Consider the following 13,304-nt stretch of genomic DNA (forward strand, 5'->3'; position numbering starts at 1 on the left):
GCCTCTTTTGAACCCGTAGGTGATCACGTTTTTGGGAAGCGCTCTCGGGCAATTACTGGCTTCTTCTGCAACGTGGTTGCGCACGACTACTCCCAACAACGACCACTCCCTCGACGTCGAAGTTCGTTTTGATGACATGGCATTTGATGATATTGCAAACACATCTTCTTACACCACATCATATGTGTTTGTATCCCTTTGTCACGGATTATGGGTCACCGCGATTGCAATCTGACACAAACAAGTTATTGACATCACATCACATCGCATGTTTAGCTTTTCAAATCTATTATAAAAGTTCAACGGGAGTACAAAGCATCTCAAACATAATAAAAATTACATGGAGATTCCGAGACCACATAGCGACTACTACTGCCGCCAGAACGAGCTAAAGACACGCTGTTGTCACCGCTCCTCCACCAGAGCCAGCTTAATCTTGTCGATGACATCACATGGTTAGTTTGATTGGTATTTTCTCTAGTCAAATAATCATGTCTATTGTATTGATCATGTTTTATCCACTGCATTTTCAGATTAATTTAATGAAAAATATGAGTATATTCACCAATAAATAAATACTCCTCCTACTAATAAGAAAAGAAGTATGTGAACTGCATAAGGTACGGAGTAGTGGCATATCGGACACATATTGCCTGGCCCCGAGCCTCCAAATCCGCGAGCCGCACCTCGAAGCCGCAAACTCACCCATCGTTCCATCTATTCAACCGCGCAACCATATGATGTTGCTAGGCTCCGCTCATGGAAACACACCGCCACCATATATTTTCCCGGGCAGCCGTGATCGCCCAAGCTAGCAATGGAGCTCTCACTCGTCTCCGCCAAGGCCTCACCCCGCGCCGCCGCGGCCGCCGTCTCCTCCTCCCCGCTCCTCCCCTCCGCCACGCGGAGCCGCCCCCGCGGCCGGCGGTTCCGCTGCGTCGCCGCGGCGTCCAAGGGGGAGGAGGTGTTCGGCGGCCGGAAGGAGCTCACGGGCGTGCAGCCGCTGGTGGAGGCATTGCCGCCCGCGGGGCGGGCGGTGTTGGAGCTCGCGGTCGTTGCCGCGGCGGCGGCGGGGGGGTACAGCCTCGGGACACGCTACGGCGGCACGCGGACCACGGCCGTCGCGGGCGCGGCCGTGCTCGGGGCGGCCACCCTTGCGGGGGCCGCCGCTGTGAACTCCGTCGTGCCGGGGGTCGCCGCCGTGGGGCTCCACAACTACGTCGCAGGCTCTGACGACCCCACCGCGCTGGAGGCTAGTGAGGTGGCGAACATCGCGAGCAAGTGAGTCTGGCATGCCGCCCAATAGTTGCTGCATTGGTTTTGCTCTTCACTTGTCTGTATTAGCGGCCGTGTAATTACACCAAGTTTCTTCTTCTTCTTCCAAAAAAAAACATTTTCTTAAGTGTTTTTAGTCCAGTTTTGAAACTTGAATTCTTTGTTAGCACACAAGATGGAGTTAGTCCATTATCTTATCCTTTTATTTTGTTTCAGATATGGAGTCAGTACACAAGATGCAGCATTCAAATCAGAGCTCTGTGACCTGTATGCCAGGTGAGCCTCCCTCTTGACACCTCTGAAATTGTTCAGTTGTTTTCCACGATTGTGAACATGGTGTGTGCAAGACTACAGATAAATATTGGCTTTAAGTACATCAGTGATTTTTGGTTCAAGGATGCAAGCTTTAACTGCACAATTTCCATAACGGCACTTCTGTTAGCCCAGAACTACTCGCTAGCACCCGAGTACACTGATAAACGACCGGTAGAAGAGCTAAGTGCTACTACTACTTGCGCTCTGCAAACTAGCAAAGCACACACTGTCTAGTGCTGCTCATACACACACGCCCATGGAAGAGAGAAGCTCACGGACACGCTGATTGTTGTGAAGCTCAAATGGATTGGAGTGGAATGGATTTTACAATGCGGGATACAACTCCTTTTATAGGAGCTTTGAGCCGGCTTGCACCGGACGTGTAGCCAGTAAGAAACTACTACACACTTACCCTATCTATTCCTGGTAATTTCCTATCTACTACTAGGAAATCATTACGTACTTGCATGGACAGCTCTAGTCAACTCCAGGTCAAGTTTCTTCCACAGCTAAGGAAGCGACTAGGTGATTTCCATGCAATTGCCGTGAGACAGGGGTGAAGCCCACAATCTCCCCCTCAACCCTGTCGAACGGGTTGGATGTCGACAATCCCGACCTTGTCACGCAGCTCTTGGAACGGGACATGACCAAGTGCCTTCCTCGGGATGTCCGCCTTCTCAGGCTTTGTGTAGCCCGTATGCCCTGCTCGCGCTTTGCCACCAGAGCGAAGACCTCTTGCAAGTCCTCCCCCGTGCGTTGTACTTACCCTTTCGCTACGAGTCGCGCCTTGTGCTTGATGATGGCGCCGTGCTCGTCCTTCTTGATCTTGGGGTGCTGCGGTCGCCCCGCAGGTTCGCCGAGAAGATCCCCCTAGGCGTCGGAACCCGTGTGGAGCGCCAACGTTGTTGTTGGCATTGAACAGGTCCGACCACGCTGTTGGCGGGGACATGAACTGCCCAGCAACCACCTCGCTTGTGGGCGTCGGTCTTGCTGGGGTGATAGTTCCTGACGTCACACTGCCCGAGAATTCCCTTCCCAGGGTCGTCCTGTCGGACGTCATGCTACCCAGGAACTCCCTTCCCGTGGATGACTTGTCGGACTTCACATTACCCGGGAACTCCCTTCCCGGGGTCGTTGTGCCGGACGCCGCACTGACAAGAGTGGCTTCTCCTAGGATAGCGGAGTCCTTGTCATTCTTCTCATCGGACTTGCTTGTAGGGTCTCCCCCGACAGTCGTGAGTCGTGCCACCCGCACGGACTCAACGGACCCTGAGCGCGTCGGGGCTGCGGTGTGGCCGACCACAGAGCACCGTGCCTCCTGCACGGTCTCAACAGTCGCCACCAGCGTGGTCGGCGCGTGTCCGACCAGAGAGTGTCGTGCCTCCCGCATGAACTCGATAGACCCCAAGCACGTCGGGGTCACGGCATGGCCGACTAGAGAGTGTCGCACCTCCTGCACGGCCTCGATAGTCGCCATAGTCACGGTCGAGACCTTGGCGCCCCATGACCGTCTCTTCATCGCCCCTCAGTTGAGGCCTGTCAAAGAGTGTCGTGTCGCCCACACGGGCTTGCAGAACCCCGAGAACCTGGTTGTCGGGGTGTGGCCGACCTGAGAGTGTCGTGCCTCTTGCACGGGCTCACTAGTCGCCAGCATCATGGTTGGGACGTGGCCCACCATATGCGTCGTTGCCGTGCCTCCTGACACAGGCTTCTTGGGTCCCGAGGATGTCGGCGACGCCTTTGCCGTGCCAACTTGCACGGGCTTGTCGGGTCCCAAGGATGTCGGGGCCGCGATTGCCATGCCAACTTGCACGGGCTTGACTAGCGTCACAAGGGACGTGGTTGCCGGGGTGTGGCTCCCCCACACCCGGGTCTTCATCTCCTCCCAATCGTAGTCTCCCGAGAACGTTGCTGTCGGGGAGAGCGCTACCGATGTCGGGAGGGGATTACTTGAAGAGCTCCGTGCCTCCCGCACGGACTTGACGGTTGTCGGCACCGTGGTCGCCGGAGGTGCTGCGACCTCCTGCACGGCTTCGATGCTTGTCGGAACCATGGTCTCCGGAGGCGCTGCGCCCTCCTGCATGGTCTCAACGCAAGCCATCATCATTGCTGGCCCATCGTCCTCTTCAGCCTGCACGAGATTTGCGGCGGCTGCGGCATCCTCGTCAGCCATCCTTTACCGAAAAAGGCTTTCGCCCCGCTTTATAGATAAAGCAGACCGCCAAAGGACATACAACCACACCAAGTCCACACACACACACCCAAGTACCACAACAAAGTCATAAGGTTCTGCTGAGGGCACAGCTCAACAAGCCCAAAGTCATAAGGTCAGCCATCCTTTTGCGGCACTCACGGGCCCAGTGGCCCTTGATGCTGCAAGATTGGCACTTGTCTCGGTCGTCGTTGCCGGCACCTCGTCCGGCTCCGCCCTGGGTGCGACCACCGCCTCTGCCGGTGTCGCCTCCGTTGCTCAGGGCACCTCCACCACGTCCTTGACGCTTCCTCGCCTCCTACTTCTTCGAGAATAGGAGTTGTTCTCCTCCGAAGATCTCACGGCCGTCCTCAAGGCGGTCCTCGACCACCCGCAACCGGCCCGTGAGCTCCTCGATGGAGAGCTCACTCAGGTCAAGCAAGGTCTCGATGGAGATTGTTACCTGAGCGAAGCGAGGTGGCACGACGCGGAGAAATTTCCGCACGACTCTTGTGGAGTTGTATCCCGCACTGTAAAATCCATTCCACTCCAATCCATTTGAGCTTCACAACAATCAGCGTGTCCGTGAGCTTCTCTCTTCCATGTGCGTGTGTGTATGAGCAGCACTAGACAGTGTGTGCTTTGCTAGTTTGCAGAGCGCAAGTAGTAGTAGCACTTAGCTCTTCCACCGGTCGTTTATCAGTGTACTCGAGTGCTAGCGAGTAGTTCTGGGCTAACAACTTCTGTGTGCACAGGATATTCCCTTGAACTGCTTGTGTATGTTTTGTCAAATAGTTTGATAATTTAACACAAGTTTTTTTTTCAAAGCCATCAATTTAATATATAGCTGTTGTTGCCTGTAAAAGGCCTCGGGAAATTTGGTACCTGAAAACATCTTTGGTTCAGAGTTTCAGATACAAGTAATTGTTGCTTGAACAAGTTGCTGAGTATTGTAACTCTTAATGGGCCAATGAGGCAATGACAGTTTTGGATGGCATTGTTGGCATTCACCACTCTGCGTGCCCTGTTACCGCCTTTATCCTACTATACAAGCGAGGCTTCTTGCTGTGGCTCTTAGCCACTTACTAATTTCAAGCAACCTATATTGCACAATGCTAGCACACTTGCTTCTTTACTTATATAGGAGTAAATTCAGATTACTTTACTTGGCCCTGTGGTAATGATAAAGCACTTACTTTGCTGCTTTTATACAGCATGCATTTTCCCTTTTAGAAGTAAAATGAAAACATCACCTACATATAGTTCACATCTTGACAATCTGGCCATTGATGAACATTAGCCATTCGCTTATACTTTATCCTATCCATTCTTTCCGCAGCTTTGTTTACTCAGTACTTCCTCCAGGACATGAAGATCTCAAAGGTACTGAGGTTGAAGCTATTAAAAAGTTTAAAAAAGCTCTTGGACTCGATGATGTGGATGCTGCAAATATGCACCTGGCGGTATTGCCTCATGATCCAAGCACTTCTATATCTTAGTATCTATATCAGGTGTTCTTATGACTTTACTCACCATTTTCACATTTACTCTGTTTTCTCCCCATCGCCTTACGCGTCTCACTTTGCTCGCTGTAATAGATTGGTAGACGCTTATACAGAGAGAGACTCGATGTAAGTGACTCTGCTTGGAAGTAATTATGCACAATGGATACCTAAAACTGTTTTCTAATTCTGTTTAACTATGGGAAATATTTCATAGGCATTCCAAAAGTTAATTTTTGTGTCAAATCTTGTCTTCGGAGATGCATCAGACTTCATACTTCCATGGAAACATCTTTTCGGGATCACGGACTATCAGGTACATGAGTATAAGATAATGGTCAATCATTTACCACTATGCATAGCATGCCTCAGTTTTATGACTTCGTCTTATCAAGAAAGCAGAATGCCACCACATTAGGGTATTTTTATAATGTTGCGGTCAAATTTGGCATGTAATTGCTCCCATTTTATTAAATTTGCCACCTTGAGAGGCCTCTCAAATCATGCTTAGCATGCTCATTGCTTAGTTTGTGCCGTTCGTGATGCAAGTCGTGGACGAAGGCCGAAGGTTTTGCCTGGAATTCCAAACTCTCGGTGCCACTAATTTAGGTTACAAGTATTGGAAATGAAATGCTCCTTTCGTCCAACATGCGTGCTAGACTACCAGTCACAAAATATAAAATTGTAATAATAATGAAATCTTTTGCTACAAACATGCCCACATAATTTTGTCATGGCCAATTTACATGTCAAATAAAAATGAAAGTAGTAGTTAAAAGCAAATAGCTTTGTGTTGACGAAGACGAGGACATTGATTTCCTGAAAGGCTGAAACATGTACATATTGCACATTCATATGTCTCACAGACCTTTTTGCTAGTATTTCAGAGCATATCTTTTGAACTTCTCATTCCTAATTACTCTGGTGCAAGTATCTGTATTTCTTCATGTCTTGTTTGACATAGTAGTTGTTCATTGTCATGATATTTTGGCAGATCGATATTGCTATGCGGGAGAATGCCAAAAGTCTGTACGCGTTAGAGCTCAAGTCTATTGGAAGAGGTATCGCTTAAACACGCTCTTCTGTAGGCATTAGTTCCATTCTTAAGTCATATTGTGCTTACAAGGTATAACATTGTCAAGTAGATTAGACTTAGGAAAGATAGAATGGTACCTTCTGTTATCGAACTGATTACATGGTATATTATTTTTTTGCATTTCTCATCTCTGACATATGATATTTCTCTAGGTCTTGACATAGGCACGCTCATTGAAGTGAGGAGAGTACAACTTGCATATAAACTTTTTGATGAGGTAACCCTTTTCTTGTCACAATTTTACTGCTTGATTGGCTTCATTTGCTTTTTCATCTTCACCGATACTTGGGGCATAATATCACTTATCTCCAAATAGCATAAAATCTAAGAATGTACCGTACAATTCGCAAAAAAGGGAAAGGTATGTACTGTGTACACTCGTCAAGAGTTAGGCTGCTAATTTTCTGCAGCAGATTGCAGAATAAGCACAACACATCATACTTCAGCAACCGCAAATTGAGCCTTAGACAACAGGCGACATAAAAGTGATTCAAATATGGGAAACGTTACCTTTCAGCCGGCTGATCGCGCTCTCGCGTCCGCCGCCTCCTTTGCTCGACACTTGGCCATGTGGTTGTGAGTTCAATCGGAGGGAAGGAAGGAGCGGAGGGACGCGGCCTCGTGAGTGTGTTACGTGCTGTCGATTGCCGCTGGTACTCGCGAGAATCGGTCAGCACGGCGGGTTTTTTTTTTGCAACAAGGACTATGTTGCAATAGCGACGGACACAGCTGCTAGCCGCATATGCTTTTCTTTGCTAAATGTTTCTGCAACAAGGATCCTGTTGCAAAAAGAAATGCAACATTACCTCTGTGGCAAGGTTTCTGCAACATTATCATTGTTGCAAAGATGTCTCTGCAATATTGCCTCTGTTGCAACGGGGAACGACACGTTCAGCCGCTCAATGGAGCGAGATCCGCCGGCCGATGTGTAGCAGCTCCCTTCAAATATTTAATTGTTGTCAATCTAAGCATGTTCTGTTGTAGCATATCTGAATATTTGAATTTTTTTTGCAGGTTGCTGCTGACATGTTCAAGGAGCATGCGAAGAAGTTGATTCAAGAAAACATTTCATCTGCTTTATCCATATTGAAGTCCAATACCAGTGCAGGGTATGAGGCCTACTTATCTGCAAAAACCTGCTGACAGAATTTATCATTTGAGACTTTGCACGAAAACCTGGTTTTTTTTACGAGAACATGAAAACTTGAATTGATGTTACCCATAATATAATGCTTTTAGGAAAAAGGGTGTTTCTTATTTAAACTGATGCAGGCTTTTAATTTGTTGTAACTCCGAGTGATATATAATTGAGGAAAGTAGATTGTATGTAGTAATTAGGAACAACATATTTTTCTCCCTTGTTAACAGCCAGAAATCATCCATCACATGCCACCTTCCGCACACATAGGCCAGTCCTGTTCTTATTGGAGTTGCAAGCTTTCAGTGTTGTTTTGTCTATCACAAGCAATAACATATGTACTCAAACCAGTTGATAGAAGTGATTTCCTTTTCGAAAAAAGTTAAATTTGATGGATATTTCTGCCTTCACTACTTGGTGATATTTAACTATTAGTGAGAAAAATGAGCCACTGCATCTGCCTTCCAAGGGAATGTGAGATTATCAACAATATACTTTGTACGAAACTGCATGGGCTTTTCTTGACCAATATTTATCAAATAGATGTTCCCGTTGGAGAAGTGGTCAAGCCATCTGAATCTCTCTATGCATCGATGCAGAACATAAACACTTCTTTGCCTTGATACTAAACCATATGATATCTGATTACAGGAACATTCCCACAGAGGTTATTAATGAGGTGAATAGTATCCTCGCATTCAATAGGTTGCTAACAGTTCTAAGCAAGTTTCCTCAAGGCGAGCGATTTGCACGTGGGCTTGGACCTATCTCGTTAGGTGATTAAAGTTGTAAAGTTTTTTTAATTCATATGTGATTGGTTGGACCTTGCTTAAGATTGGTTATTGTGAATGTCTTGCATAGCTGGAGATTTTGATCATGATAAGATGGTTGGTGATCTAAAGATACTCTATGCGGCCTATACAACAGAAGTACTTTCAGATGGACTTCTTGATGATGAGAAGGTGATTCCACATTCTACGCATTTAGTTAATTAATTTGATGCTCCTTTTGAAATGTTAACCTAAAATAAGGCATCGCTAGTTCTGTAGGCCTATGAAATGACCAATTCGAATAAACACAACTGTTGCGAATTTTCTTGATTTAAGTTGAGTAGGGCTAGTTAGCAAGATGCTGGGAATCTTCAAAATAGTCTGGATTTTGTGTGGACATAATTAATCCATTGAATTTTGAGCATTACAGACTAGGTAATCTTAGATCAAGTGGTTTATACAGTAAATGATGGTGCTGTAGAAACTGCTGTATGCACACACAGGCTCTATCTTGCACTGTATTTTATATTTCTATATATTTCACAATCTTGATGGTAACTGGTAAGTAATTAGGAGATAATATGTTAGGTGTTGAGCTGTTGTTAAGAAATAATAACGGCTGAAAAATCATGTTTCATTTGTTTGAGTATCAAAGATCATGCCCATTAAGAAACTGCGATAAATTATGCTTACTGTCAAATATAACTGTGAATTATGCCTAGCATTAGATCAGTTAGCTTGAGTTTACATAATCCTACTTGATTAGACCCCCACTTATCATTTGAATAATTCTCTTCTTTTCAAAAGCACTTAAATTGGAGGATATTGTCAATGTGTCAATGACATGTGGCCTCAGCCTCACATGCAATGCTATTTCCTGATGATGCATCTCTGCGATTGTACCAAGCTATTTCTGTCGGTTATATGGGAGCGCACATGGTAGACTGATTAGCTTTACCCAATTGATCTATCTTCAAACCTTGTTATTGCTGATTGCTACTCAAACTGCAATACACAACTTGCTAACTTGGTATGTGTATTCAAACGGTTCATGGTTTTGAACTTTTGATTGTTCAAAATCACCTTATGACCGTTCCCATACTTTTTTCTACTGAATATGGTAATGTGTTTTGCGGGGGTAGCACCTTAACAGAAATCTTTCTGTGAATGACAAAAATGCAGCTTGGTCCTTTAAATGAGCTGAGGAATATATTTGGGCTTGGGAAGCGTGAGGCAGAAGCAATCATAGAAGGAGTAATGTCAGATGTTAAATCTCAAGTACCAGCATGAAGCTCGTGCGTGTGCATCGCTACAGAGTAAAAAGTTGTACTGCTATTTGTTCAGGAATACTGTTTTCTTTGTTGCATGGAAATAACCAGAGAGAAAACAATGTCATTCGGAATTGTTGCCTTAGCATTTTGTATTTCTGCCAGTTACCAGGTAAAAGAATTTCGTGAACAGAAAAGAAACATGCCCTTCTGCAGAAACTGCATATACCAATAACCATGTAAACCGTACACATCATACAAGTATAACTAAACCAAACAATTTGTTATGACCGGCCTGACTTGTGGCCGTAGAAGGCCCACGGGCAATCTTAGCCCACAAGTTATCTTAAGTTAATTCGTATGCAAGTTATTTAGGTTATAAATATATGTTGTAAAGACTCTTTTTCAGATTAAGCAATAAGAATATTATCTCTATTGCCCGGCCCCCAAAGGAGCCGGAACCCTAGCCGCCCCTGCCTCTTGCGCCGTTGCCGCCATCTTCATCTCCCGCGACGGCGCGGACGCTCATCGCCTCGCCCAGCCCCCTCCTTCCCTTACTGCTTGCGCCCTAGGTCTGGTAGGGTACAAGCTCCTACCACAATTGTAATGACTTTTAAGTTTTCCACAACAATTCATGTTCTAACTTGTGATTTCCACCCGTTGTAATAGAAACATGCACTGAAGCGAAAGGGGGACAACTATGAGATTTCCTAACAGTGAGAGCATCTCAAGCCGTTCGGCCTCCTAGGGCGCCGAAAAAGTGCCGTCTGGGGGCGAACCGGCGCTAGATTGGCCCTTGGGGGTGATCTAGCTCCCAGCCACGCCCCCAGGCGCCGCCCCCCAAGTCGCGGCAAATTCAAACTAGGTCGTTCCCGCTTGCAAAAAAACGCCCCTGTCGAGCGATTAGCGGCCAAGTTCGGCGATCGGATAAAAAGTTCGACGTACAAAAAAAACGAGAGGACGCGTGGGCAACGCATCAAACGGCGAGGTCGGCCTCCGGCATCGGCGGAGTCGGCGTGCGCAGGCTTGACGGTGTCGGCGCTGCTTCTGTGCTGCTGGGCGTCATGGAGGCATCCTCGCTCGGGCTTGGCGTCGTCGGCGTGGGCGTGGGAGTTGGCGCCGCCGTCGATGGCAGCTGGTTCAGGATGAGGCCGCGCTCCGCTAGGTACCACGCCTTGAGCTGCTCGTCGTTGCTCTGGAGCATGTCCGCCCCACCCATCAGAAAAGCCAGGTCGGTGTTCCTCTTCTTCGCGGCGACGTTGGTGTGGAGTAGGTCGAGCTTGACGGCGTTGTTCGTCATCAACGCCGACCAGCGCGCCTCGATCTTCTCCTCCCGCAGGGCGGCCCGGGCCTGTGCGTCGGCAAGGCAATGCTCGATGGACTCTTGCACTCGCGCGGTGGCTGAATCGGCGTGCTTCCGCTTCTTGGCCCCTTTGTTGGGTGTTAGCGCGTCCGGCTTGTAGGTCTCCTTGGCCTTGGCGAGGGTGCGTCGGACATCCGCCCACTTCTCGCACTTCTCGATTCGCTTAAAGACGTGGAGATACTTGAAGTCTTGGTCGTTGTTGTCCTGGCGATACATGGCGAACATCCGCACCAGCTGCACCGAGGAACAAACAGTTGGTCGGCGTCCACGGCGAAAAGAAGTGGGAAACCAGCGCGCCATACCTGATCCTCAATGCTGGCGCCGCTCTCCGGGCGAGCCGCGATCTCCTCGATGATCCCATGCCATTTGTTGCACGCCGTCTGGATGAGCCCCCAATGGTTCGCCATCGCCTTCGACCACGCTGCATGTGGACGCCTTTGAAGTAGGGGTCGACGAGCTTGCGCTTGTCGAACTCGGCATTGATGCACTCCCAATACGTGTCGATGCTCTGGTTTGTGCCGGTGATCGGGTCGAGGCAGACGACTTTCCATGCTTCGGCGAGACACTCCTGCTCCTTGGACGCCCACTTGATGCGCGGCTCGCCGGTCCTGGCTGCCCCCTTCTTCTTCTTTCGTTTCCTCGTCGACGCAGGCGCCAGCTCCTCCTCCTCCTCGTCGTCCTCCTCCTCCTCATCCGGCTCCTCCTCGGCGTAGTCGAGCTCGCCGTCCATGTCGCCGTTGAGGTCTACCGTGTCGTCCTGCGTAGTGAACCCAGGGGACGCGGCTACGACGGCCGAGCCTGCCGTGATGATGTCGTCCATGTCGGCTTCGGTCGCGTCGGTGTCGCCAAGGTGCGACGTGGAGGTTTGGGAGAAGGGCAGCGCGCCACGGCGGAGAGGGGGTGTCGGGGAGGATGCGTGGGCCAATGGCGAGTAGTTGTACGGAGGGGACTGCACACCGGCGAAGGCGGGCGAGGGCGTCCGCTGGGCCGGGTGACCATGGGAAAGGTGATGTTGGGGTTAAACTCACCGTGCGCGTACCCGTCGGCGTAGCCCAGCGACGGCGGGCAGACCCAGGGTTGCGGCGAGGCCGAGAAGCCGGACGGAGAGCCGACGCTTTGCTGGCTCCAGGGCGCGTACTACCCGTGGACACCGGGTGGATTCATCATCCCCACGCGAGCCGCCTCGGCTTGTTCGGCCGAGCGCTCTGCCTGATCCGCCGCCGCCGCAGCCGCGATCGCCGCTCTGTCCCTGGCCTTCTTGGTGTTGGCCCTGTTCCTCCGGTCGATGGTGACCGCCTCCCGGCGCTGAACTTCAGCCCTCCAGTCGGTGTTGGACATGCCCGGGGGCTTGGACAGCGGCGCCCTCGGTTTCCTCTACTTCGGCTGGGCGACGGCAGCGGTCGCACCCATCGCGGCGCGGGGGCCACATACTTCTTCGGCGGCATGTCGGCCGGCGGGGAGGAGAGTACGAGAAGATTGGCGGGAGGAATGGAGAGAATGAAAGGGAAGCCGGGGGAAAGCGGGAAGAAACGGCGGGAAAAGGCCCTCCTCTCGCCGACAGAGCGGCCCCACGCGCCCTTTTCGCTTGTGCCGGCGCCCCCAGGTGCCTCCCTAGCGCGCCGGGTTCGGCACGGGTGCACCGGCTGTTATTTCGGCCCAACCCGGCTAAAAATGGACTCCTAGGGCGCGACTGGGCCGATTTTCGTCCGCCGGCGCTAGAAAATTGCCTGAGGAGGGGGATCTGTTGGGGGGCACGGCTGGAGATACTCTGACCACTTTCTACTCAAGTACTCACTCCGTCTCAAAATAAGTGTCACTGATTTAGTACAAGTACAAAGTTGTACTAAATCAGCGACACTTATTTTGGAGCGGAAAGAGTAGAATACAACTTAATGCCCTCAGCAACTTCAAGGCCTAAAATTACGCTAAAATATAAACTTTAGGTTCTAGAGAACATTGATCTTGAGCATTTTGGTTGAGCGCTTCGTGTACAATGATTGTGATCCTAGTAGGCCAACTTGTATGGAAAGTCCTCTCTGCTCGCAAGATCAAATGAGCTCATGATATGAACAGTAAAATCAGAAAAAAAAATTGAAAAATTGAAAAATTCAAATTTGTTTTTTCTTTTATGGCAAACATTGAAAAATGTTTTGATTGATTGCAAAGTTTCGTCATGGAATGACAAATGTGGAAGTCGTGGCAAAAAAAATAAAATAAAATCGATACTCCAAAAATGTTTTTTTTTCAAAAAAAGGCCTTGGTCCCACTTTATATATAAAACAAACCTCCACAACCACAACCAAGTTCCAGCAAGGTACCAACACCACACCAACATACACACAAAACGAGGTAACACACAAAGGGTTCTGCTGAGGGCACCAACTCA

The 13,304-nt window shown here is 49.1% G+C and overlaps 1 protein-coding gene across 1 annotated transcript; it reads left to right on the forward strand.

Moving 5' to 3' along the window:
- Positions 1 to 773: 773 nt before the first annotated feature.
- LOC119270233 (protein TIC110, chloroplastic-like) lies at positions 774 to 9,723 on the forward strand. Its single transcript, XM_037552225.1, has 11 exons — positions 774 to 1,281; positions 1,492 to 1,551; positions 5,121 to 5,244; positions 5,380 to 5,412; positions 5,501 to 5,599; positions 6,278 to 6,344; positions 6,532 to 6,596; positions 7,394 to 7,488; positions 8,169 to 8,293; positions 8,379 to 8,479; positions 9,470 to 9,723. Exons 1-11 carry the CDS (start codon positions 818 to 820, stop codon positions 9,575 to 9,577), a joined length of 1,341 nt encoding a protein of 446 aa, XP_037408122.1. The 5' UTR covers positions 774 to 817; the 3' UTR covers positions 9,578 to 9,723.
- The last annotated feature ends 3,581 nt before the right edge of the window (positions 9,724 to 13,304 follow it).

This window comes from Triticum dicoccoides, chromosome 1A, assembly GCF_002162155.2.
Source record: "Triticum dicoccoides isolate Atlit2015 ecotype Zavitan chromosome 1A, WEW_v2.0, whole genome shotgun sequence".
In the NCBI taxonomy this organism is placed as follows: domain Eukaryota; kingdom Viridiplantae; phylum Streptophyta; class Magnoliopsida; order Poales; family Poaceae; genus Triticum; species Triticum dicoccoides.

Excerpts from the sequence above, each read along its gene's own strand:
- LOC119270233 (XM_037552225.1), top strand. The coding sequence starts at position 818 with ATGGAGCTCTCACTCGTCTCCGCCAAGGCCTCACCCCGCGCCGCCGCG. Across the intron at positions 5,413-5,500 it reads TATACAGAGAGAGACTCGAT|GCATTCCAAAAGTTAATTTT; the intron begins GTAAGTGACTCT and ends AATATTTCATAG. Across the intron at positions 8,294-8,378 it reads GCTTGGACCTATCTCGTTAG|CTGGAGATTTTGATCATGAT; the intron begins GTGATTAAAGTT and ends TGTCTTGCATAG.